The 26663-nt window shown below is 38.5% G+C and overlaps 4 protein-coding genes across 5 annotated transcripts; 2 read left to right on the top strand and 2 right to left on the bottom strand.

Moving 5' to 3' along the window:
- Positions 1–1366: 1366 nt before the first annotated feature.
- On the top strand, positions 1367–6718 carry LOC125477171 (putative E3 ubiquitin-protein ligase RING1a). The gene is made up of 10 exons (XM_048584130.1): positions 1367–1676; positions 1830–1872; positions 2339–2397; positions 3670–3751; positions 3903–4023; positions 4192–4233; positions 4587–5105; positions 5320–5427; positions 5798–6028; positions 6473–6718. The coding sequence occupies exons 1-10, from the start codon at positions 1484–1486 to the stop codon at positions 6503–6505; spliced, it is 1431 nt and encodes a 476-aa protein (XP_048440087.1). The 5' UTR covers positions 1367–1483; the 3' UTR covers positions 6506–6718.
- Positions 6719–7844: 1126 nt separating this feature from the next.
- On the bottom strand, positions 7845–13123 carry LOC125477139 (protein TPX2-like). The gene is given in 19 exon segments (XM_048584058.1): positions 7845–8155; positions 8247–8341; positions 8444–8612; positions 8694–8860; positions 9244–9363; positions 9459–9536; positions 9629–9763; positions 9856–10023; positions 10122–10202; positions 10289–10351; positions 10437–10589; positions 10690–10881; positions 10964–11060; positions 11147–11416; positions 11528–11662; positions 11780–11784; positions 11787–11897; positions 11984–12066; positions 12821–13123. Coding segments are annotated over 19 exon segments (2412 nt in total). The 5' UTR covers positions 12993–13123; the 3' UTR covers positions 7845–8037.
- A 2797-nt stretch (positions 13124–15920) lies between these two features.
- LOC125477002 (double-stranded RNA-binding protein 1-like) lies at positions 15921–21576 on the bottom strand. 2 transcript variants are annotated; one of them, XM_048583726.1, is made up of 6 exons: positions 21220–21576; positions 20447–20614; positions 19854–20089; positions 19522–19741; positions 18966–19148; positions 15921–17829 (listed from the first exon to the last, which is right to left on the bottom strand). In XM_048583726.1, the coding sequence occupies exons 1-6, from the start codon at positions 21521–21523 to the stop codon at positions 17528–17530; spliced, it is 1413 nt and encodes a 470-aa protein (XP_048439683.1). In that variant the 5' UTR covers positions 21524–21576; the 3' UTR covers positions 15921–17527. The 2 variants fall into 2 exon arrangements, with proteins under 2 accessions (XP_048439683.1, XP_048439684.1); XM_048583727.1 differs by having other exon boundaries at positions 20456–20614; positions 21220–21574.
- Positions 21577–22612: 1036 nt separating this feature from the next.
- Positions 22613–24485, top strand: LOC125477151 (zinc finger CCCH domain-containing protein 2-like). Its single transcript, XM_048584093.1, has one exon. It carries the CDS (start codon positions 22773–22775, stop codon positions 24087–24089), a length of 1317 nt encoding a protein of 438 aa, XP_048440050.1. The 5' UTR covers positions 22613–22772; the 3' UTR covers positions 24090–24485.
- Positions 24486–26663: the final 2178 nt, after the last annotated feature.

Below are 26663 nucleotides of genomic sequence, written 5' to 3'. Positions count from 1 at the left end.
GTTGTGTAACTTCACTACCACCGACAACCTCCCACAAGGCTTGACCTTGAAGGTAAGACTCTATACACGTTGCCCACGTGTTATAGTTTTGGTTGTTGAGCTTCTTGATTCCTCCAACAACTTGAAGATCACCCATCGTATCGGCAAGACTTTGACTACACCGAACAAGCTTGAGTGACTACCGTGCAGAGTAATACACTACTCTCGACACAAAGAAGCTCCCTCTCAAGGTTTGTGATAACCCCAGCAATAATCTCAAGAAATCTTTTCTGATGTGGAAGATCAGTCAAAACTGCAACCACAGAGCATACTCAGGATTTCAAGAGACTTTACAACCAATGCTCTACCAAGAACGATCCCTGACCGACTTGGCTCTGATACCAATTGTTGAATAAGAAGAGTATCCAAGATAACTCTAATGATCCCAAGAAGAAGAAAATAGAGCACACTCTTAAAGAAAGCTCACAAAACAAACTAATTAGCAAAGCTTTTCTTATTTAGCTCTAGGCTTTGTTTTTCCTTGGATGATTTACAATGCTTGGGGACTTGGGTATTTATAGCAAACCAAATGAAAGCTACACCACACACTTAATTAAACTAAGATTATTTAGTACCACACAAAACCCATTAGTTGCACCTAATTTTTTCCACTCAACCATACCTAACATTGCAATTGTAAGCAATTACATCATCAAACTAGATATGGACTTGGACTTTAGATTGGGTTGTGGATTACTTATGGTTTTGGGCTTGACATTGATTCTCAACAGATAGGGGATGAGTTAGGGTGGTGCCATGTGGCAGTTTGGGGGAGAAGGGAAATCTAGACGGAGGATCCTGAATTAAATTAGGATAGAGAACCAAACTACACATTTTTATAAACTTTCCGGGACAAAATGAAATTACAAATTAATAATGGGGATGGGGTTTCACATTATTGCTAGCTCAGCGTCATCTTCAATAAAGCAATTTGCATAGAATGAGTTTACTATCATGTGACGTCTTAATAAAATATTATAATACCATGTACTAAAAATTTACACATGTTACTATTTTATTCAACGGACCTCACAATAACAATGATGATAGCAGTTAATGCATTCTATATAAGTGAGAATTTTTTTTCTGTACCTAGAATTTTTTTTCTGTACCTAGTACACAAATCGATACCCACTTATCATATCAAATTAAAAATACACAAAAAAATATATATTCTTTCCACTTATATTATGATACTTGGACCAACGGCTTGGCTTATGTATTGGGTAAGTGTAAATATCTCTCCATATAAGTCCTCGTCGCCTTCTTCTTCGTCTTCTTCTTTCTTATTAGGCAGACAGTGAGATACAGAGAGAGAAACGTTTTCACAAACAGACACAGCCACCGACCGATCTCTCTCTCTGTCTCTCTCTCTCTCTCTCTGTGTTCCATCGATCTGTGTGTGTGTGTTTTCTCTTTGTTTTGTACGCAATAGAATACATCAATGCCTTCACAGAAGCGTTCGTCAGCAGAGCAACTCAGCGATGATGTAGAACATCGCCACCACCAACGGCAACGACCCAAGCAATCTCGACTGCAAGATGAACACCAACTCCTAGACCAAGAAGAGGAAGAAGTAGAAGATGACGAAGAAGAAGAAGAAGAAGAAGAAGAAGAAGATGACGAAGATGATGCCGGTTGCGTATCATCTCTCTCTCGCATCCCATATTCTCTGCTCTTTATATGGTTTTCTTCATATGGGTCCTCTTTTGGTTCTCGATTGACTAACTTAACAAGTTTTCTTGGTTTTTTTTTTTTTTTTTTTTTTTTTTTTTTTTTTTACACTTCAGATTCTGATGGAGGCGCATCTTCAACTTCTCAAGAGATTCCCGAGTACTCTCTCTATCTACTTTATTCTCTGTCGTACTTAAATATCTTATGTGGATAGTACTAGCTAGTTGTAGATTCATGTTGATTTTATCACCATTTTCAAGCAGTTTATGAAAGCTCCATGGGTTGAATGATGATCGGTTTTCGACGTCTATAGTAAAAGATGAAAGTTGGTTTCGATAATGTTGGATCGTCGTCGGTTGTCAAATTAGCTATTACCAAGTTATGGTTCTGCTTAATATAATGGTCCAGTGATTGTTGCATGTTGGGATCTGAGCCTTGTTTTGTGCTTGCATGCGTCGATATATTAAAATTCGACAGGGCGGGGGCTAGTTTTCCGATTTTCTATTTTCGAGTAATGCAAACTGTTATTGCGTATCGTCCAACTAGTGCTATATATGCTTTGAAATTTTGCACCTTTTTCTATATTTTTGAGAAACAATTCCACGTATTTCTTGTGCCCTTGCAGATTGATATTCATACAACTGCAAGAACTCCGTAAAGACTTACACTGTCCAATATGTCTCGGTAACTTCTGCTTCTCAACCTTTTGAGTTTGAATGAAATGCAATGCTTTAAGCTTAAAATTGCTATGTGTTCACTCACTGGACTCAACTGATGAAGATTTCCCCCTCGTGGCGTACATATCCTTTTTCTCTTTTGTTTCTGCCCAGAAAACATGAGTGTTGCTTGCTTTAGGGATTATTGCACTAAGATGTACTACACACACATATACACATAACAAAATTATTAATTCACTTTTCATTTCAATGGTGGTTAACTGCTAATTTTGCTATGCATTTCGGTTCTTGTTGTTGCATTGCATGCCCGCATTTCTTGGCATGGATTCTCAGTGATGTAGAGATTGAGTTGCCTATAATTAAGTAGTTAACTGCCAATTGTTATAGTGTCCTTTGTAGTCTTCACACTATAAAATGCAATGTGGTATCCTTTGAGGCAAACTATTTAGGGACTGCAAGTTGGCTCCATATATCGTTCATCTTGTCAACCACGATATTTTCCGGCCAAGAATAATCTGCATCTGGAAACAAGGGCTATCTAATACCAAAACCAACTATCAGTATTTGATTTAGCCTATAAGTGAGCAAGGGGAAGCCTAAGTAGGGTGTGACTTGAGTTGAAGAAGGGAGAAAACCTCGGTGATCTATGGTTTAGCAATGACACGCCATCGACAGATGGTGGGAAACCTGCCTCCTTACATTACACCTCATTTTTCTTGGTTTATGAAACCTTCAGTACTTAGTGACGTCCCACTTTTTAGAAATAAAGATAGCTTAGGCGTACGTGTAGGAAAACTATTAAGTAATGAATAGTTTCTAAGATCTAAATAATAAAAGATATATTGGTGTGGAAGAATGGGAGCTCAAGTGTGTAGAAAGCACACACATACTTGTGCTGCTGCTTGGCTGATTAGAACCTTGAAACTATGACTATTGAAGTATTGATTCATTCCAAAGAAAAGGAAGTAAAGGTATTCAAGTTCGATTATTCCCAAGCTTCCTGGACCTCACTTTCCACCTAGCCAGCATCTTCACTAATAATATTTGTTGTGAAATATGTCCAGAGGATCAATACGAGCAACCTCAACTTCTCTAAAAGTGTTATTTTTGTAGTGGTTCTGGTAAATTACTATGTTATCATGATCTTGTTAAAGAAGAAAACTGTGATTCGCCTTGTATTTTCTTCTCTTGTTGCTTGCTTACATTTCCTCTTCTGTGCTATCCATAACGGGGTATCAATCTAGTAAACAAACATTGATAAATTTCTTCTCCTGGACAGGAATTATGAAAAAAACACGTACTGTAATGGGATGCCTACACAGGTTTTGCAGGGAATGTATCGACAAGTCAATGCGATTGGGGTATGTAATGTTGAGCTCTTTCCCTCTTTAACTTTTTATTATTTTTTGTAACAGTGGCATTTGATTTTCTGATCAATAGAATGAAAAATATATTAGAATACGAGTTGAGAACCAATCAAGTTTATTTATTTAGCTTGATATATAATTTCAGGAACAACGAGTGTCCTGCTTGTCGCGCACACTGTGCAAGTCGGCGTTCATTGAGAGACGATCCAAACTGTGATGCCCTAATAGCAGCTTTATATCCGGATATTGAGAAGTATGAGGAGGAGGTATAAATTTAGCTGTTGTTTTTTATGTTTGGTAGCACTTTGACACACAGAAAATAGAGAGGGATACTTCAAATTAGTGTCGTTACAATGAATTTTAACTTCATATAGATGACTCTAGTCTAATAATGGTTTTGCAAACGGAGAATTAAATTTGCAGCATGGTTTCAGGAATTGTCTTTCCATCAGGAGGAGAGGACTCGAAACGAGCAGGTTAGTTTCTTTTTTGGGTAAAAGTTTTCTTCCTAGATTTGGATGGTGGTGTTTTCTTCGCTGACAATTTCAATCATGAAGTACCGCGTATCATCTTTCTTGGGACATGCCACTACTCAAGAAATATGTTCTCCAGTACTGTAAATAGTATGTGGTTTCATCAGTCAGAAATTCTCTTCAAACTATTAAGCAGAAACCTCGCCCAAAGAAAGCCAAGGAACAAGGAAATGGAGCAAAGTCGAAATGACCTTCCCTTATTTTTCTTATTGTTGTTTGTTTTTTGGTTTTTGGTTCTCTAAATAGGTGCTTACTGACAACTTTGTTCCTGGTGCCATGTTAATGCCTTAATACAGATTCAAGCATCAATTGCCAAAGTTTTTGAACAACAATCAGAAGCTCTAACTAAGAGACGCACATCTGGAAAAGATATGTCAGATTCATTTCCTATGAGACCACGGCTCAATGATCGGAGTTCTGTTTTGAGGAAACGGAACTCTCGAGCCACTGAGGATGATAATAACAATGACAATAATACCAAGGGCAACAATTCATCTTCCACTGATGACCGGCGTATTGAACTTAGGCCAAGACAGCGGAGAAGACGGGCAGGATTTGGATCCTCTCAGCCTCCTGCATCTCTGGCCAATTCAAGTGGAGGATGCACTGAAAATGATGTAGAAGGGAAACGAGAGAACCGTGGAATTTCACCTGGTGTTATCTGGAGCTCTGAAATGCTTGTTTGGGGGCGGGGTAGTGCTCGAAGTCACACACGGCGTGGCATTGCTAGTGGTTGCAACAGTAAGAATTCCGAGAGTACTCGCATATCAAAGTTGGTTGATTATCTCCAGAGCTTAGAGGAAAACAATGATGAGGTATAGGGAAACACCGCTGGACTATTTGTTTCGTCGTTAGTAATTCCATTAATTCCATGTGCCACCCAGGGAGTACTCTTGCTGAGTTTTAGTTTCTCGGGTGCAGATGGAATGAGATACTTCTTTGAGCACCACAGTGACCAAATTAGAAACGGTATTGCTTTCTGTTTTCGTTGTTTTGTATCCACTTTGATGAAATAATTCTTTTCTGCAGTTAGATGTTCATCTCATGCTTATTTCTTTGGATACAAGTTGTACACCAAGTTTACAGCGGCCACACCTTTCCTGTCGGCCGAGTTTGTCAGTGAAGCACCTGTGTGAAGTAAGATTATTCTCCTGATATTACTAACCTTAAACTTCTAAAGATGTAAACTTCATTGGTTAGACTTCCTTTGAGTATGTAGTATGCATAATTTGTTCTTATGCGTGTTTGGATGAGAATTATAACGTCTTGTCTGTGAAACTTGCTTGTCATGCCTCTTTACCTCATCTTGTGCCGGAATATTTGTTTGCATACAATTGATAAAGCATATAGACCGGATTCATTTGAAACTCTGACTAGCCTTAGATTTGGTAGGATTTTTGTTCAATGTGGAAATGTTAGTTTACCGCTCTTCATTCTTTGGTTTTGTTCTACATTACACAATATCTCCGGTGCCTGTGTAATTTTTACGTGCATATTTTCTGTACAGTATGTGTCTCACCAGACGCCTTTGAGGGCTGAGGAAGTTGAATTATTGGCAGTTAAAGGGCCTTCCAGTTCCAATGACAAGAAATTGAACCTAAACCTGGCGCCCTTAATTGATGATCCGGATTCTGTGCCATTTCTAACAGATCCATGCAGATATGAACTGCAAATTCTGCAAGAAGAAGAAACTTTGGGAAGGATCAGAGCCAATTGCACTTCCAGCAGGGACCATTTGGTGAGTAGACAAGCTCTTTTAAGATCTCTACTTTTTGTGTGCACTGGTTGCGAATGACAGAGATCGCCAAGATTTTGTCAAACTTTACAATAATACGCGTTTGAGCAAGTAACAAAATGCGTTCGCTGGTTGAATTTTCCTCTCTGATTTAACCATGAGGAACACTCCGACATCCATTTTTGCATTATATTTGACTGTTTTGAACTGTGCAGAGTACTACTTGACTGCGTTAGTTTGCTAGTAATGACGGTAGGAGTAGTTTTCTCTTGCTAGAGAATCGTGTATTATGCTGTAAAACTGTGAATGAAGAGTGTTGATTACACTAATCGTGTACGAATAGGCAATCCCTTCTGTGAAGTGACAACATGAAATACCATTACGATTGTCTGGCAGGCGATCATTCTTTATGATCGTACTAAATTACTATCTTCTACTTCTTTTCAGATTCTCGCATACAGGCGGAAGGAGATTAGTTAGGAATGAAATTTTGGTACCAGCCAAATGCATGCGGACGAGAAAATTGTTGTATTCGCTGTTGACAAGAGAGTTACTGTAAATGCAGTCGAAGATTGATACCGGGATGCATTGATCCCCGGTTGAGACATTGTTTGTTGTATTCTCGATTCCGTAAAACACTTGGTTGGATTGTTATTTATATTAAACCATCCTTTAGTTAACAGTTCTTAAGAGCCCCGTCAAGTTTTAAAGGCTTCCTGTGAAGCAGAATTCTGTGTTCCATGCTGACGGAAGTTGATGAAAACCTGGACTGTTGTTTCTTCGTGGTAGCTTCAAATGCGAAACAGAAACACGGAAATGGTGGTGGTGAAGCAGGAGGAACGTGTTTCGTTCCTGAAGAGAAATTTTTCTGACAAAGGATTACAAACGTAAATCCTTCAAGACCAAAGTTGTGAATCCACCAGTTTGATAGAAATTCCAAAAGATAATTTGATTAATTGAGGAGTTGACTATAATGATAACATCCAAGGCTTAAATAAGTCATTTACAACTCCATTAGACAACTCAAAAGTTTAGAAAATTAAAACATAATTAATATTTATTGGACGGAAATTGAAAGCTCTGATTTTTATTATGGAAACTAAAGTTGCGGTTTGGAGGTTGACACGGCCTCGAATGGCTAAAAACCATCTTATGTCATGGAAGAGTTGTGACTTTGAACCATGGTGTTGTTTCCATTCCGAAAAGGTATCATGGACCTAAATCGAAGTCAGTGGCCGATTCTGCAAATTCTCACTGTGTTCTTTTGTCTTCCAACGGTCTATTTCCTCTTCAATCCATTTGGCCATGTATCTACGTCATTTGCACTGTGCCGAGAACACTACCCCACACACTAAATGTCATAATACAAGTGGTTGATTTTTTTTTTTTTCAAGTATCCGACCATTTGTATTATGACACGTGGTGTACTAGCCCTTTGCCGGCATCCTCAGGACTAAAAATTTTCGTATTTGGGTTGGACGTACGCAATGAAGCCGAGATACAACATGATCATTTGCAGTGTGCCGATAACACTACCCCCACACACTAAATGTCATAATACAAGTGGTTGATTTTTTTTTTTTTTTTCAAGTATCCAACCACTTGTATTATAACACGTGATGTACTGGCCCCTTGCCAGCATCCTCAGGACTAAAAAATTTCGTATTTGGGCTGGACGTGCGAAATAAAGCCGAGATACATGATCATCAAAACCGAAATCGAACCCTCAACAGCAATAACACTAAGCACAACCTAAAATGAAGCTTCTGAAGCAACAAAGTTGTTAGATTCTGATTCTAGAAATCTTTGATGAAGGGGGTGGAGGAGGTTTTACATTGATTAGTAAAAGAAATTACACAAGTAATATTGAAAGCATTACACATTGGATTGACATTGATACAAGAATTGGTAGATTCATGCTGCTAGTTAAGCAATAACTACATGTACTCGAACGGCCCTTGTACAGGGTTCAAGAGTTCTTGAACAAACTACCGCGTAGGGAAGGGAAACAATCATCGCATCTGTGCCGCTGCGCTGGAAACCGCAGAGTTGATCACCATTTTTCGCCTCTCTTTCCGTTGGAGCACACGTAGATATGGTGATTTCGGTTTTGTTGCTTCCTTAGGACACCTATTATGTCATGAAATACACCATTTGATCAACCAGTCATGGAAATAATGCAGCACTCAAAATGCAATCTGGAATATTTACAATTCCTTACTTTTGGGGAAGGAAAGGATGCTCAAAATTAGGCACTGGCCTTGCATGGGGTACCAATGTCCTTCTGAGTTGTTTCAGTGCCTTCTCTTCTTCCACCTGCAGATAGTTGACAACATTTCGGAGTATATGTCAGTTTAAATCATGCAAGTTCCCAACAACTATGCAGCAAAGAGTACGTATAAAAAGCATGACGCTTACCATTCTTGCTGCCTCGCTCTCTTCTCTATATCTCTTATACATCATCTCTTTCTCCCTAACTTTGTGATCAAATTCTGCTCTATCAACAGCTCGATGATCAGCATGGAGATTGAACTCTTGAACTTGGGTGAGAGGCTTGCGTTCTTTTTCGGGAACTGGAATTGGGTCCCTGCATTACAAAACAAAGGGTTATCAGTCCCTCATCTCTTTAAGACAAACAATAAAATCATGAATAAAGTAGTTTGCTTACTCTTTCAAGATTGGCTGTGCCTTGAACACTCTCATCTGAGCTTCTTCTTTCTCCTTCCGCTGTCTTTCTTCCATTTCCCTTTGCAATTCCTCCTCATGCCTCACTAAACTCTCCAGCTGGAAAGGTTCCGGTTTTGTACATTGCTTAGGCTCTGGCTTGGGTGGGATCTGCATTTAAAACAACAGGATTTAGGGACCATCATTTCACCATTTTTGTTCCAATTGCATGTAATTGAACCAATGAATTAAAAGTGTGGCGTGGGCGAGGCGTCCGAGGGATAGCCCGGGCTAGGCGTGGGCGAAGTCTCACGGGACCTAAATTTTTTAATATATACTGAGCATACACATAAATTATATTAAAAAAAAAAAAGATTATTAATCAATGATCACCCTAAGCACAGCCTAGGAAGCTCCAGCGAAGCCTTCCGCCCACTCCCTCAAAACAGAGCGGCAACCTCCGCCCAGCCTCAGAGGACACCTAGGCGCGCCCTGAGGCGAGCCTTTTAAAACAATGAATTGAACTCAAAAAACAAATTGATAGATATATGTACCACAGGGTAATCAGTGGTATAAGGATATGGGTTAGCTTTGGGAACCCTCGCTCTTTCTTCTTCCAATTGCCTGTGCCAGACTTCAGTAATGAATTTCCTTTCTTTCTCGGCCCCTCTTTCCTGATCATTACGTAAACACAAAATCAATGAGCAGGTTACAAGCAGACTGCATGCATCACTGAATTACTAATGCTTTAGGAATTGAATTATCATACCTCTGTGTGGAGATGGAATGGGTTTGGCGTTGTGTTCCTTGGAACTGGTTTTTGGTGAGGCTCTGAGTTTAACGACAGCTGAAAAATAAATACAAGATGTATAAGAGAAGATGTACAGATGTTTTGTCTGCTACTTATGCAGTAGTATTGATAACATCCATTTCACTTACTTTATCAAATAGATCAACAACAGACGAAGATTGTGGTGGTATCCTTTCATTTGTTGCAAAATGGAATTCCCGAGGTTTGGTCACATGTTTCTTGGCATTACAGAACACCCCCATATCTCCTTTACTTTCAAATATCTGTGAACAATGAACATTTAGATAAATCAGTTCAGTACCTAATGTTTCCAAGATGAATATCTCAAACAGAAATTGAAAGGCTTGACATATACCTTCTTATTTAGAGGCTTGGCCTTGAATTTTGGGATTCTTTCGAGTTCTTCCTGTTCAATTTCAAAGGAACTTTTCACCCAGGGTGGACGAGCCCTCAATGATGTTTGTAGCACAGGGGTTTTAGGTTCAGTAAGAAAAGACCCTAAACGAGGCTTCCATGGATTATTCTGTCATACAATGCAGAAAGAGAACATTGTCAATGAGATGCCTCAGCTGGCTTAGCAAGAACAAAGAATGGAAAGAGCAATATGATTCTGTCTTATACCTGATGGGACACTTCGGTTGAAGCTATCGAGGATGTTTCTGCACTCTGATTGGCCCTTGCCATTGTCTCCAAATGGAATTCCTGCAACAATTAGACACAAGAGACTTATTATCACCACTACAACATTGTATGTCCTATTTATCAACCTCCAATCCACAGTAACTTACGTGAAATTCTGGTGGCTGGGGTGTACTTCTTGGTATTGCAGGCAATGATGAAGCTTCTAGAATCTATAATCAGCAACAAAGATCCAATAAACTCAACTGATATAGACCGCAAATGAAACAGAAATAAGAGTATAAAATTACAAGTTACCTTTTTGTTTAATGGTCGAGCCTTAAACTTCGGAATTTTAGCCATCATCTCTTCTTCAAGCTCAGCAGTACTCTTCACTCTCACTGAACGAACACGCTGGGATGTTTCAAATTCAGGCTCCTTAGGCCTCGTCAAGGTGAGTTTGGGTTTCATCTGAATAATAAAAACAGCATCAACCTTTCATCATTAACATGAGAAATAAATGGAGTCATGAAAAAGAACTTAAAGGGCCAGATGGAGATGGATGCTTTACATGTGAAATATGCGGCAATGACAAGTCTCTGGTACTTGATTGGAACCTTTTCATCATTTCAGCCGTCGAAACAAATGGTGCTGCAGGTTCCCTAACATAAAGTTTTCTGTCCTCTTTTCGCACAGCAGCTGAAGAAGTTATATGACCAAGTTTTGACTTGTGGGGATATGCTTGGGGTTTGGGATTTAGAATCTGTATAAAGGAAAACAATTAGGGTAAATGTTGTCTACAAATAACAGTCAAGTTAATAAAACAGTACAGGAGTAAACTTTACCTGTCTAGATCTTCCTTCATCCAATTTCTGCCGCTTTATCGCCTGATTTTCCTGTCCTAAATTGGGAGTTCCAGTTGCATTCTTCACATGTGTTTCTCTAGAGTTTTAAGTTATGTAGCTAATCAGTCATGACTATTAGAATAAATCAACACATACATCAGGTAAAAACGTACATACACCAACCTTTTCACACTATTTGGTTTAATGCTTTTAGTTTGGGATGACTGTAAGTGACTTTTTTGCTTCAGTGCTGAGGGGTTTCTGACCATGCTCGCTATCTTTTTAGCTGTTTGGTGCTTCTTGGAATGACTCGCAAGGCCTCCCCCCTTCTTGGAATAACTCATGGGTGGTTTTGGAGTGCAAGCTTCATTTTGATCTTGAATGATAGGTTTACTATTCTCCTTACCCTTGGTCAGATCAGTTTTCTTAATAGAAGATACTGCACCCAAAACACTGCAAAATCGAAAGTAATAAATGAGAAACCGTGGAGCTCAATGTTATAGTCTAATCAACTAGTACGAGTCAAGAGGCTTGAAACAAGCTTAAGAGGACCGCCCCCCTAACCTTCCATTTCCACTAGTACATTTGTCATCATGACTTGGACTGCAAGCTACAGTTTCAACTTGAATGATAGGTTTGCTAGTCTCCTTACCGTTGGTTAAATCAGTTTTCTTAAAAGAAGATTTTGTACCCAAAACACTGCAAAACAGAAAGTAATAAATGAGAAACCGTAGAGCTCAATGTTATATTCTAATCAACTAGTACGAGTCAAGAGATCTGAGACAAAGCTTTTAAGTAAGAGGAGCGCCCCCTAACCTTCCATTTCCGCTGGTACAATTGTCATCGTTAAGGCTTCAGCAGGCATGATCTCTGATTGAGGCTTAGTTTCCATAGATTTATCATCAGCTTTTAAGTCAGATGATGATTCCAAGTTCTGCAAAACATAAACAACCATGGAGTTAGAGAGCTATAAACAAGTCTAAGTTTTAAAGGCAAGAAAGAATGAATGAGATACACCACCTTCTCCATTTTCTCTGCTTCGCTAAAGTCACACATGCTCTCGATCGTAAAGGATCTACCAGTCTTGATCTTAGGCATAAAGGCTGCACAGAAAAATACAAGTCCCATTACAATTCTAGAGAAACAAGAGCACAAATGAAAGTCACTTTCAGTGATAAATGGACAACTACAGATTGAATGTCCCTTGCTCCGTCAAATCAAACTACCAGTCATGTTCATACCATAGAAACCTATTCAAATTCTGCAGAAAATTTGGGAAAGAAAGAACGAAAATCCGGAAAGTTAAAATCTAATTCCCTTGAACAATAACTACTTTAAATGCCTAAGATTAAAAAGTATAAAAGAACATCTTGCTTTCAACAATTTGGAGTTCCTGCTTTCAACAAATAGAAACTGAATTGTTACTCCTACTACTTAATCTTCTGGGAACAAACACAACCTAATGACATTTTCCAATAATCAAACACCACAAAATAAAGCAAGCATCCAGATTCCAGACTGCAATCGCTTCCTAGTCGATTTCAATTTCAAGAAACGCTTGGAATTGGAACAAAATTCACCACGAAAAGAAAATTAAAACCCTAAAAATCCAATAGAGTTACAGAAATCAACGCAATTCAGAGAAGAAAAGCAAAAACCCCTAAAATCCAAAGCAAATGACTCGCAAGAAAGACAGATTTGAGAGAAACCCTAACAAAGAAGACGCAAAAAACATACAGGTCTAAAGATATGAAAAGCACAAAAATGCAAAAGGCCAAAACTGAAATTAAAAATATGTCAGATAATAAGAGGGAGAGAGAAGAGACAAAGCGAGAGGGATTAGGGAAGACGACGTACGTGAAGGAGCATAGGCTAGAGCGCAGTCGAACCAGAGCTCGGCCTTGCGCCTATCGTCGTCGCTCTCGCCCTTTGTGAAGTCGAAGAAGCGTGGAGCCAAGAACTCGTACGTGTCATCGACGATGATCGCCGTCGCCGTCGGCGCTGGCGCGTTGGGCTCTTGATCGGTCATTTGGTCTTCTCCTCGATTTCAAAAACTTGTTTGGGATGTGGGGATTCAGAGGAGGATGAGGAATTAGAAAAGATTTGGCCGATTAATGAAGATATGATGAAAATGAGAGGGAGGGAGGGAGGGAGGGAGAGAGAGAGAGAGAGAGAGCGTTGGAGTGTGCCTGAGTGGGTGCGGAGAGGAGTATAACGGTAGGGGGAAGGATCTCTCTAACGGTCTGATTTTTTGAATTTGGGGGCCAAGAGCCAATGTGACTGCTCGGGAGTGTGCCGTTTCTAACGGCTCTATTTCACTTGCCTTTTAGGGGAGGAACGGCGTCGTTTCGTTTGGCTCAATGACGTCGTTTGGTATGCGTAAATACCAAATAATAAAGTAAAATAACAATTTTCAACTCAAATTTTTAACATAAAAAAATTACTAGAAAATTTAGCTCATATAACCTGTCAATATTTCTTTATACCCATATTATTATTAATTAAACTGTCAATATTTCTTTAAATTCAAATTTACTACCTATACTAACCTCACAAACCAACTTCAATATGTATAATTATTTTTATACCCATTTAAAATGTAAAAACTCGAAATCAAAGCATACGTTCACAACTCTGAGGTTTTCTCTACCCGATATGTTGTCTTTCCATTCAATAAATAGAAATCAAAATCAAAATCCATAAGAATTGGTGAGAATTAATTTAACATTTGAGTTTACAAGAGGATGGCCATTGGATGTTGCTAACACTCAAACACTTTCTTTTGATTAGGTCTGCATCACCCCTATAGCGTTGCGCTTGACAAATCTCAAGTTGCCTTGTGTGACCATGTCAAACAAGTGTTCTCCTCATCCTAAGATCTCACCACAATCGATAGGTTCCTTCTTTATTCACAATTTTCATCAGGATTAACATCAATTTATCTAATAATATATGTCTCAATAGTCTCCGTGAATTCTTCTCTATATATCTACGTGGGCAAGAGAACATGAACATTCAATTCAAGTGGTGTATAAAGCTAGTAAGACATAAGGGAAATAATGAAAAAATCAACACTCTTTCTTGAAGTTAATAAAAGGAAAAAGCTTTATGTATTTTATCAATAGATGCTTAAACTTTTACCTACCTTAAACTGTTTTTTTGTGGCAATATATTAGTCTTTGGTTTTTGAATGTCATAACTAAGTTGGGCAAGGACAACCTCAATATTCTACATTTATGATGTGGCAGCAACAATTATCTTTTATTTCTACGAGAGCATCGTAGATTTTAGCCAATGAAAAAATGTAGCTAATAGCAATAACATCTTATTTCTTGATCTTCCAACTGATGGCCCCACCTCTCATCAACATCAGACTAGAAATTTGCATCTATATAGCCTTCCTATTGCATAACCATAAAGAATTCTACTCATTTGTTGCACTTCCTCAAACTAGAAATATGCATATGTCAGCTGCTCAGTGTTTTGATCCTAGGTTGGATTGATATCAATTAGGAATGCTCACAATATATGCAATATCTGATCTTGTCCATAGCATGGCACACAGAGACTTCCTATTGCATAAGCATAAGAATTCTACTCATTTGTTGCACTTCCTCAGGAGTTTAGGTCCCATCGGTTTAGAAAGGTGAATTCCATATCTCACATGAAGATAAACTTTCTTAGATTCCTCCATGTGGAAATACTTAACACCTTGTCTACATACATGGATTGGGACAATTCTATTAGTCTCCTAGATCTATCACAACAGAGCTTTATTCTAAGTATGTATGATGCATCTCCAAGTCTTTCATCTGGAAGGTTTTGGACAACCACACTTCTACAAAAGAAAGCACTGCAATAAAGTTTAAAGCTTAAGTAATATATGGTAAATTTTAAGTGGTTGATAGTGATATAATCTAATCTCAAGTTAAGTCTTAAAAAAGTTTTTCTTCAATATAAGGGTTGGCAAAAGATGATAGTTTTAAGGAAATGATAACTACCCACCCTTGTTTACGGGTGTGTTAGGAGGAATAAATTCTCTAAATTAATTATATTAGATTATATTCAAATCATTCATGAAGCATGACATATAGTCATTTGTTAACTAGCAATCAACAAACTAACTGAACAACGTGCCGTTTCTTACTTAGATTACTAAACCCAATGATGTTTTATTTGTGTTTTTATATCTACATCATGTCCTAATACTAAAGCATCATATGATCATATACAATTAATCCCGGTTTAATTAGCTTGTTAATTACAAATTATTATCGCGCGATCGATGGCGCGTCACCTTTTGGCTTATGTAGCCATGTTTCTGCTAGTTTGTGGATCTGCCAAGGCATCGCACGCGTCCAGTTTCTGTGTTAGTGTGTGGTATGAGTTGGGCAATTGCCTGAATTTTCTTACTGGGTTTTATGCTGACCCTACGCTTGAATGCTGTAACTCCGTCCGGACGTTGAACACGATGGCCAAAAGTGATGAGGCTGAACCTCAAAGTATTTGTGAATGCATTGAGGGCGTGGCTGATGCGTATCGAATTCGTTTCGTCGCGTCCCTCATCCAAGATCTTCCCATCAAATGCAATGCTCATCTTAGTTTCCCTATTTCTAATAGCATGGATTGCACCAAGTAACTCACTCTCTCTCTCTCTCTCTCTCTCACACACACACACACACATTTTTATGAACTGAATTGTTACGTGTTTTTTTTTTTTTTTTTTGGCAGCCTCAACTGAGACTTTATGAAGAGAAGCAAAGGATTGCTGCGAAAAGGGTTCGAATTCTTTTAGTGCATGCATGTATGAATATGATACAAAAGATAGAAAAATAATAATGGGAAAATAAAATAATTTAATAATTTATGAATAAAAGCTACTCTACTAAATATCTTTGCAGCCCTTACATTTGAAATTGTTTTTCTGTATACTGGGAACATAATGTGATACATCACGTGTCATAATATATGTTGAAATACATTGAAAATATACACTAAAAGTAAGACATATCAATTATATCGTTCACATATTTCGAGCACACATGAAAGGATTAATGAAGTCGAGGCATATTCATTGAAGACCCCTAAAACTTGATAGTAATTTAACAAAAACCTAGTTAAACAAGACTAGAAGTTCAATCTCAAAACTGTGAGTTACGAATCCCAAGAAGCACTAGATGTGTGCCCTTCTTTGTGCCACCGAGTTGTAATCAGTGTGGAATGGAACATTATAGCCACTAACATAGGACATTGACTGTATATTAGTGGCTATAAACTTTTGACACCTAAGTCAGCGAGATAAATCACTAGGGGATTTGGATAAGGGTTTTACAAGATCCAACGGATTAACGTCAAGCTACGAAGAAATGGACCATACAATGCAGCGTAAAGGGGATTAGAAAAACTCTGCATGAGCATTATAAAAAGCATGTTGGAAGGTTTTGAGATGACACCTCCCATGTGAGGAGCAGAAGGGAGAGGTTCATATAGGCTTTACTAAGGACCTGATTCAACTATGAGAGACCCATACGCTATGCTTTCAAAGTTAAGTGCTTAAAATGTGAAGTTATGTGCTTACAATATGTTGTGTTGCTCCGTGTATGAACCCTTCTCGACACTCTTTTTCTATATACAATAGCTGTTGTGCTTCTTGACTTGTGCATAAATGTGCTTTTTTCTGTCTACAATGCATTCCTTAGTATAAAATCGAGTTATGTTTGTGCTTTGGATAAATGTGCTTGCTGTTGAAGTTGCATTTCCTTCATAACTCTGTACATTTTTTTAAGGATAAAAAAATCTTATGCTTTCATTTTTTTAGAAAAGAAAAAAACACAGAAAAAAGAAATGGAGACTATGGAAGAACATGCTTTTGTGCTGGGTATGCAGTCAACTACAACTGTTGTACTTTAGCCTCTTCACACAAAACTTATCCATCTTGAAGATTAGGAGGAAGTTTTCCAGCTATAAGCAAGTCACTGTGTGTGCTCTGAACCAAGCACATCAGGAGAGGCTGTATGTGAGAGTTGGAGGAAATTAATCCAGGTCACTTCACTCCGCTTAGCAAACGGGTTTAATTTCCTCCAATATCTCACCTCCAGTTTTTGCTGCAGTATAGTTTATATCCAAATTTCAACAAAATCAATGAAGCAAACGAAGAAATTAACTTCTTTTGCTTCTCTTAGCAAAATGAATTTAATTTCCTCCAATATCTCATTTCCAGTTTTCATTAGACAAGCAAAAACAATTTTCTTATGGTGCATTCACACAAAGTTTAAAGGAAATGCAACTTCAACAGCAAGCACATTTACCCAAAGCACAAACATAACTCGATTTTAACACAAAAGGAATGCATCGTAGACAAAAAGCACATTTATGCACGAGTCAAGAAAGGCAACGGCTATTGTATATAGAAAAAGAGTGTCGAGTAGGGTTCATACACAGAGCAACACAACGTATAATAAGCACATAACTTCACATTATAAGCACTTTAACTTTGAAAGCATAGCATATGGGTCTCTCATAGTTGAATCAGGTCCTTAGTAAAGCCTATATGAACCTCCCCCTTCATGTGTGTGAGCAAACAACCCACATTTCATCGCTCATGGGCAACATAGTGGTACCTTCAGGATATTCGATATTTAACTTGCGTGAATAAACAGAGACCTTGTTGTACGCACTCCTTTTAGTTGGTGGCTCAAGAGAAGAGTCCATAACGCAATTAGTGGAGCCATTTTGAGACACAGGGCTAGCTCTATGGTTCGTCTCCTGCGCACGGCCATGTACAACATCAGAGGAAGAACCTTCCCCACCTGACGTGGGAGTGCAGGGTCCTGAAGATACAGTGATCAAGCGTTGACGTTTTGCTTCTGCAATTAATGTAATCAAAGAAGATAAGCTCGATGATATGAAAACATCAATTACATGTAAGATTGTGATATTTATGTAGTATAAGAAGATATAGTTATACAATAATTTAAGAAACAGAGAGGAGGATGTTTGAATATCAACATCTCATATCCGTCTTCATGGTTCATACCCTATTTAAATTCTGAGTTAAGCCTGTGATGCCATGAATTTCTCTAATATTTGGGGTTTGGGTTCGTTTTCTTTACTTTTTTTTACTATCCTTGTGTCAATCAGAATTGTAAGCACGATTGTTTGTATTACTAAACTGAATCATTAGTGAGAAGTAGTCAACGACAAAGTCAACAGAGGGTATGTCCTTCGTTCAATGTCTTTGTAGTGCAATTGTAGTGTTTCCGTTGTAGCTTTCAGGTACATGTTAACTAATGTACGCAGGAAAAACCCTTGCCATAAATCACACACGTTATGAACTCCACATGGAATTTGCTTCTCTGATGGATTTAACTTTTATTAGCTTTCTAATTTATGTACTCAGGGTGCAGCAATTGTGAAGTATTCACATATATGCAAGACCATGAATTCTCTACCTTCACTATCAGCCGTCCAATCCGTTTTAGTGGAATCGTGCGGCTAGAAATATAACATGCCTTATAACCTTATGTGAATAGTAAAAGACGCCTGAAAGTTCTCTGCCTTCACGAACAGAGGACTGTCGTCTCACCAACTTAGCTTCAATCCCTTTTTCCGCGTGCCATATCCTCCATCAACAAAACCTACTGGGTTCTGAATGGGTTCAAGGATCTGGTTCTTGGCTGTGATTTTATCTATTTTTAAAGCGTAAGGTAACTATTAATATTTTCACAATTAAATAGAATTTGTGCTGTCAACCCAAATTCAATTCGTGGCATAAAGAGAATAGTTGTTGTTACTCTCCTTAAAACCAGAGCTCCTTTCAGAGAGTTGGCAGCTTAGTTAAAAAAAACATCAGAGCTGTTTAATCAGACTTTCATAGCTAACCAGCAGACTCTAATTTGATGTACGTATTTTGTCCCGACAAAGATATTCTGAAACATATGAAAGCAACGACAATATAGCAGTGGGGTAATAAAAGACTAAGAGTTTTCGGGGAAAACAATACCATTTTTCTCATTTTTCTGCTCTTTAGTATTCGTATTTGGAGAAAAGATCGCAGGTGCGTTAGGCCTGGCTTGTGGATGTAGTTCAGCAGCTGGGTTTGACTGGAAACTTGAACATAAGATCTTGGAAACTTCTTGCCCTTTCCGAGCGGAGGACGGGACCAAAGGTAGCTGACTTGATTTACCTGAAGAGGACGGTTCAAAATGTTGTGAAGCATACAATAGATCTATTCATCTTTTGCTTCCCCATATCATCCGATATTATTTTTAATGGAAAAGGTCTTGCAAAGCACATCTTGTAAAAAAAAACTATTTCATAGGATAGTTACTTGGAGCTATGAAATTGAAAAAAAAAATCCATAAGAACTATAGGTAACATATTTATGAAATTTGATGTAACGAATGCATTGAAAATACAAACACAACTTTAATAAAAAAAAAAGAACAAAAGAAACATAACTATCTTAAGCACGTCAACTTCCATAGAGAAACATCGTAATAAATTAAAAAGAATATAAACAGCGGCAAACACTAATTTGCAGCTAGTAATACACTTACGCTCTCTCAAGGTATGGTAAGCGACCTTTGCTGCACTCAACTCTGCCTGCTTTTTGCTTCTTGCTTCTTGACCCATAAAAGTTTCTCCTTCTATCTCCACTGACGAAACAAAAATTGGCACATGAGGTTTACCAGAAATCCTTGAGCTATAGACTGGTATAGAAAAACCTTCCTTTTGAATCAATTCTTGTAAAAGGTTTTTGAATAAACCAGAATCATCCTATGGAAAGAAAAAGAGAAAAAGAAACAAAGACAAAAGAGATATTTAGAGATGCTCAAAACAATCACATTTAACAAAAAACACATAGAGCATATAATACACAATTTTCCACCTCTTGAACTCCATTTGGAAGAATGGACATTAGAGCAGCTTTTGCAGCTGCATGTTCAGCATCCTTCAGTGTGGGAAGAAACTCTTGACCCTCAAATGTCTGTCCACCAATAGTTACTCTACACTTGAAACGACTGTTATGAGGTGGACCTTCCCGCTCACAAGAGTACACAGGTGGAAGCAGATTTCTCTTCTGTGCATAAGTTTGCAGTTGATTCTTGTGAAAATGTTGTATATCTACACCCCATATTAGAAAAGTATAAGTTGTAAATCGACTTAAAGTAATCAAGACAAGGTTCAGACAATTCACAGATGCTAAAGAATTGAAGGTATTATATACTTGTCTTATTTCTGTTTTGCATATCTATTATAAGTTAAAGTTTAGATTTCAACAGTTTTTAGCAAGCTAGCTCCAACATTGAGATGAAAAATGTTATTTATAGGCTCGGTTGCCAGCAAAAATTAAGTTCAAAGCAAAGCTGCTGCAAGATATATATATATATATTTTTTATTTGTGAAATAATCCTCAAAACGTCAAGGTTCGGTGAAACGATCATAAAACATTAAGGCTCAGTGCCAAACCAGAGAATATACACATCTTACTCAACAAGGTGGCATTTGCCTGAGGAGTGGCTCCTGATTTGTTACCACTAAACTGAAGTGGCAGCGGAGGAATCTGGTGCGTTTCTTGAATCTTCGGTTGCACTATTTGTGGTGCTTCATGTGTAGTATTGGAATCAGCGGCCGCGGTGGAAGGAAGTGCTGGAATAACAGAACCCATATGTGAAAACAAAGTAATACATTGAACTCAATTTCGAATGACATAAATGATCTCCTAGATAATCAGGCAGAAATGGTAATTAACATAGTTAATCAGCATTCACACAAGTTCCGAATTTCGAATGAGACATAAATTATCTCCAAGATAATTAAACACAAATGGTAACACAAGTTCCGAATTTTGAATAAGACATAAATTATCTCTGAGATAACCAAACACAAAAAATTTCGAATGAGGCATAAATTATCTCCTAGATACTTAAACACAAATGGTAACTAACATAGTTAATCAACATTAGTTCCGAATTTCGAAAGAGACATAAATTATCTCCAGGATAATTATACTCAAATGGTAACTTGATCAACATTCACACAAGTTCCGAATTTCGTAAGAGATGTAAATTCTATCCTAGATAATTAAACACAAATGTTAACTAACAAAGTTAATCAACATTCACAAAAATTCCAAATTTCTGCGGGTTTAGAAATAAAATATAAAAACCCTAGAAAATTAAGGAAAACTGAAAACCAGTAAATAAAAAAACTTCCTATTAATATCAACGGCATTTTTCAGATCGAGCGATTACCTGAGCAAAAGGAAGTGGAGGAGGAAGAGGGAAGACAAGGTTGAGGGAAAGAGGAAGGGACGGGAATGGGATTCCTGGGTTTGGGTTGCGGATGATCAGAGAGGTGGTCGAAGGCGTGTTTAGCGGCGTCGTTTTGGGCTTCTTTGGAGGACCTAAAGGTATCCACAGTGTGGAAGTCGAAGCCATTGATTGTAACGGTGGCGGAGAAGCAAGGGATATGATCGAGGCCAACCTTGGTGGTGTTGTACTCCGGCAACCGCCATTTCCTCTGCTGGCAGAGCTCCTGCAGCCTCGACTTGTACATCGTCCCTTCCCTTCAAATGGCGGTGCAATGTCTCTCGTTGTTTTGCTTTTGCTACTATTTATTTAAATTTATTTTTTGCGGGTTTCTTGTTTAAATGAACTAACTTGGGCTTGGGCTGTATTCATTGTCCTAATTGGGCCTAGCGATGGGCATTTCATCCACAAGATTGGTTTGATTAATAGAGCAAATTGTCATTTATTTTTCTTTATTAGTACGATATTCCAACTACTTATTAGTCTAAAAGTATTTTTAGTAATTTTTTCCGCTTGTAACTAAGCAGTTTTAGGATTGAATCGCGGATTTATCCTAATTTTTTACTTCGTGTGTTAGTCTAATACATAGGAAATATTGGGAAAATATTCGGACTTCTCATAATTTTGTTCGTCTTCCGCTTAGTTATAAAATCGTAGTAGTTGAGATATTAGGGTTTGGATTCGTGAGTGGAGAAGAAAGAATTTGAGATGCATAGTCAGACGAAGGAGAAGCAGAGGTCGTCATTGTCAAGATTTAGGGTTTGCAAAGAGATTCCTAAATAGATTCCTCGTTAAAATTTTGTAAAAAATCAAGGATTGAATCAACTATACGGTGAGGAAGTAGATGATATGCTCATCCCTTGTTCGTGTTTTTAAATTCATGAGCCCCATTTCTTTTTCGATTTTTTTTCCAATATGATTTACATTAAGAGGTGGGGAGTAGATTAAGCCTCACAATAATTAACAATAATATGGTTCAAATTCGTCTTGAACGAGAATGGCACCTAAGACTTATCACTTATAAATAATAAAAAATATTATTAAACTGTAATACTAAGTAGGATGACTTGTCATTTACATATACAATTTTAACACGTCTTTACGTGCATGTAATGAAATAGGAATATAGGTGTTGGCTTCCGAACCTAAGCCCAAAAACTTGCTGTGAGAAAACGGAGATGCTCCAATAAGCAAACACATAGTCAAGCTATTGCGTGCCAAGTGAACTGTGAAGCTGCCACATAACCCTTTTGCATGTTCGTCCCTAATGCTATGCAGCCACGCATCTTTCTGCCCATACCCCTTTCTCCGTCCTCGTCATCGATCATCCCCCCCTCTCTATCTCTCTCACTAAACTTGTCTCCCTCAACCACCTATATAATCCACCCCCATGTTCCCCTCTCATCAACACCACCATCTCTCTCTGGCTAGGCAATTATCTGGTGTATATATATTGATATTATTATTGTTATTTGCATTCATCAGATCAATCAGAAATGAGTAGTGTTTGCGCCGAGCAGCACAAGTTCCACCCCTCCCACCAGCTCCTATCATGCAAGAAAACCCTCCTCAGAGACACCAACATTGACATCCCACCGAGGAAGCTCCTCACCTGCCGCAGCCCCCAAGAATTTTCCTCTTCTGACGTGTACGCCGCAGCTGACTACGGATCCCCGCGCTTCTCATCTGCCGACGAGGCCCTCCTCCGCAAATTCCTCCCCTACAACACCGGCTCCGATGGCTCTGACGACGACGAGGTCGATCCCTACTCTTCCGACCACTTCCGCATGTTTGAGTTTAAGGTCCGGCGCTGCACCCGCAGCCGCAGCCACGACTGGACCGACTGCCCTTTTGCCCATCCCGGAGAGAAGGCTCGCAGGCGGGACCCGCGTCGCCACCACTACTCGGGCACTGTGTGCGCTGACTATCGCCGCGGATCATGCAGCCGCGGTGACAGTTGTGAGTTTGCTCATGGAGTGTTTGAGTGCTGGCTGCACCCGGCGAGGTACAGAACTGAGGCTTGCAAAGACGGGAAGAACTGCAAGAGGAAGGTGTGCTTCTTTGCGCATACGCCACGTCAGCTTAGGATTCTGTCGGCGGATCAGGTGCTCTCTCCCACGGCTAGTTCTAAGAAGTTCCACCTGAACAACCACTTACCGGTGGGGTCTTCGCGTTCCTGTTCGAACAACAAACAGTACTGCTGCTTGTTCTGTCATCCAGCAGCGGCGACGTCGTCTCCAACTTCGACTCTGTTGGCCGGTATGTCTCATCCTTTGTCGCCGCCTGTGTCGCCAGCAGGTAACTGCTCGTCGATGAGCGGTTTTCATAGTTCACCAGTTATGTCTCGCTGTGGTGGGCTAGGGTTGGGGGGTTTGGATCAGGTGCATGCAAGCACAGGTGGGTTGATGACCTCCAAAGAAGTGGTTGCTGAGCTCATGAGCTCCATGGAAGCCATGAAATTCAATGAAGCTGCAGCTGCAGGCGCTGCTGCTTCTCCGAAGAGGTGGGTCGACGTTTCATTCGATATGTACATGAATTATGCTTCTTCTGATGACGATCTGCAGCCGCAACAACAGTTTATTCTTTCGCCATCCACTCCGAGCCCAACAAGCCGACCATTTGGAGGTGGAGGACGTGGAATCAATTTTTTCGGTGGGGATGAAAATTGCTCCCCAAGAAATGGAAGCTTATTGGGATTTGATCGTGATACCAATACGCACATTAATAAAACGGAGATTGTTAACGGAGAAGGGTTTGCCTCAGCTGGTGACTCGGATCCGGATCTTGGCTGGGTTAACGACCTCTTGATGTAAAGGACTTTTGTTACAGTCTGACTGCGATGATTTGGAAGCTAGATGATCATCATCGTGTGATGTCAAAGGACGGACGGAGGAGATCCAAATTAATAAATGATTGATGGATGATGATCGTATCTATCCATCCCATTCCCAAGCCAACTGTATATATTGCATGCTTCAGCAGCCGTACGTACGTACGCCGTATGCAGACGCGTATTGAGCGTACATTGTTAATTGTTGTCATTATTTTCTGTTTATTTGTTTCAAAGTATTCGTTGTTGTTAATTTCTTTCTTGGTGATGTTTTTTGTTTTCTGAAGTGGTAGGCCAAGTGTATCAGCTGAGTTGATGTTGTTGATGTTTAACTGTTTTGGAGAGGAATTATCAATCAATGCAGTTTTTATTTCGTGTTTTTTTTTTGTTAATTTGGTTTCTTCCCGTTTTCCTTAATTTTCTGCCTACAATTCACAATTGCGTGTCAAACCTAATCAGCCAAGATAAAATAGGGTTCGAAAATCATTCGTGTTTAAGATAGTTACTCTTTCCGTGAGAACTTTTTTGTGCATTGTTCGTAGGCCCAACAAACGGATCGTATTTGTGTATTTGTGTAATGCTCGTTATCTTAACAGTTTATGTCGTATAGTGTTAAACTCGTTATCTTAACGAATTTTTAACAGGTGACTTGATAACGATCCAATTTCGTTAACGGATCATGTAAAAAATTATCATGCTTAATGTTTAGATCTAGTAAACAATATCTTATCGGATTCTTAGAGGGGTTATGCAAGAAATTGTCATATTTAATATTTAGATCTAGTAAATGATATTTTATCGGGTTCTTAGTGGGATCCAATAACGGTCCAATGCTTTAACAAATTTTACGGTCCAATGCTTTAACAAATTTTTAATTGGTGATTCGATTCGTTAACAGGTTAAACCATTCGTGTCGGATTAACGTGTTGGTGTAAGAAATTGACGGGCTAATAGGTGTCAAAGTAAATCTTGATTAGCTACATGGAAGACATGCATGCAGCAGTGTTCGTTTTCCTGGAGATTAGGTTGAAGTGTGTACTCTGAGAAAATGGTAAAAGTAAGGGAATCCAATTCTGACCAGGATCACTCCAAATCCAATACTACAGACACCTTGATTTATTCGTCAACTATTTTTGGTTGAGGTCGCATGCACAACACGAGGCATAGACCCTTTCCCCTTGATGCAAAAGTACGTACTACTCGTACCATTACCAACGACTTCCATATATTATTCCGAAGTGACAAGTTAATATTAACTCAATCTCCACCTAATTTGGGACCTTCAAATAAACTAATTTGAGACATCTTGTGGAACTCACTACGTAACTTTTTTTTAATTTAAACCGTCTATATTTTGTCACCACGCATAGATCATCATTGAAAACAAGACCATACTTAAAAAAAAAATGACAAATTCATTTTCATTAAGACATCCGATTATTGATAATGAAAATATTCGTGATGCTTTACAAAAACACTAAGATGACCACCATTTAATGTAACCATCATGTTACTTTTTATTTGGATGATTTTTGTCGAAAATGATGATCAAAAGAAGACCTAAAATATTGACAGTTGAATTAATAAAACGTGTAGTGTCTTACAAGAGTGTCTTACTGAAGCTCATCGTTCAATTATAGTATTTTACCATTTTAAAAACAAATGTCATCCTGTGATATTTGAACACATGATACTTTTTCAAATGCTCCACTTAAATATTATTCATCTTTTACAACTGTTAGACAAATTTTGAATTATACCACTATTTACACACTAAATAAGAAAATAATTAACAAATGAAAGTAAAACAAAATTAACAATTTTTTTTGCGTGAGACTAAAGGACTTAAACGATTGTAGTGAAGTCTTGTAGGATTAGCGCCAAAAAACAAAATTTCCATTAATTCTCTGTTAACCCCATTAACCCCCATGGCCCCATACTCACCATCCAAGCTTCCTCCGCTGCCACTACCAGTTGTGAAGCGGCCAACCATTGCTTGGAAGACTTTGATTCTAATCTAATAAATAAAAGATTTAAATTCAATTCATCTATTTATCAAATCAAGTTTTATTAATAAAGGAAGGAAAAAAAAAAAAAAAAAGAAGACAAATTTATCGAATCCGCACTCGAAGACTTTGATTCACTGTTGCTCTCATATAGGATTGTTGGAATTCAAGCTTGCTCTTGGTTAGATTGAGCTACTAAGTTTCTAGAACAACATTGATGAGAAACTTGTTAAATAGGTTGACAAACAACAAACTTCGTCACAAGGGTTCAAATTTTTTACACAGAAATTATCTTGTCAGTATACCGTATACCGCATCATTACCCATGAATGTGAGTAGCAAGGAAGTCAATTACCAAATCGTCATGAAAATCTTAGTAACATTGTTCATAAAAGTAATAGTAATAGTAGTGTGAGTGAGGGAATGATGGATGGAAGGATGTAATACTTGCTTCCTAGGAGGGATACTTATCTGAATGAACAGCTGAGGTGGTAGGGAAATCACCCATGACCTTCTGTTTGGACTTTGGAACTTGGAATATGCATGCAACT

This window comes from the organism of the source record quoted next, unplaced genomic scaffold (genome assembly GCF_019419815.1).
Source record: "Pyrus x bretschneideri cultivar Hongxiangsu unplaced genomic scaffold, Pyrus_bretschneideri_v1 Contig20, whole genome shotgun sequence".
NCBI classification, from domain to species: domain Eukaryota; kingdom Viridiplantae; phylum Streptophyta; class Magnoliopsida; order Rosales; family Rosaceae; genus Pyrus; species Pyrus x bretschneideri.
This window is presented reverse-complemented; position numbering and strand designations above follow the sequence as displayed.

What these genes read in the sequence shown, in the direction of transcription:
- LOC125477171 (XM_048584130.1), top strand. Translation starts at nt 1,484, where the DNA reads ATGCCTTCACAGAAGCGTTCGTCAGCAGAGCAACTCAGCGATGATGTA. An exon ending in ACTTCTCAAGAGATTCCCGA is followed by an intron (nt 1,873 to 2,338) that starts GTACTCTCTCTA and finishes GTGCCCTTGCAG; the next exon opens with ATTGATATTCATACAACTGC. An exon ending in ACACTGTCCAATATGTCTCG is followed by an intron (nt 2,398 to 3,669) that starts GTAACTTCTGCT and finishes TCTCCTGGACAG; the next exon opens with GAATTATGAAAAAAACACGT.
- LOC125477002 (XM_048583726.1), bottom strand. Translation starts at nt 21,523, where the DNA reads ATGTACAAGTCGAGGCTGCAGGAGCTCTGCCAGCAGAGGAAATGGCGG. An exon ending in CACCTTGTTGAGTAAGATGT is followed by an intron (nt 20,090 to 20,446) that starts GTATATTCTCTG and finishes TATGGGGTGTAG; the next exon opens with ATATACAACATTTTCACAAG. An exon ending in TTCCAAATGGAGTTCAAGAG is followed by an intron (nt 19,742 to 19,853) that starts GTGGAAAATTGT and finishes TTCTTTCCATAG; the next exon opens with GATGATTCTGGTTTATTCAA.
- LOC125477151 (XM_048584093.1), top strand. Translation starts at nt 22,773, where the DNA reads ATGAGTAGTGTTTGCGCCGAGCAGCACAAGTTCCACCCCTCCCACCAG.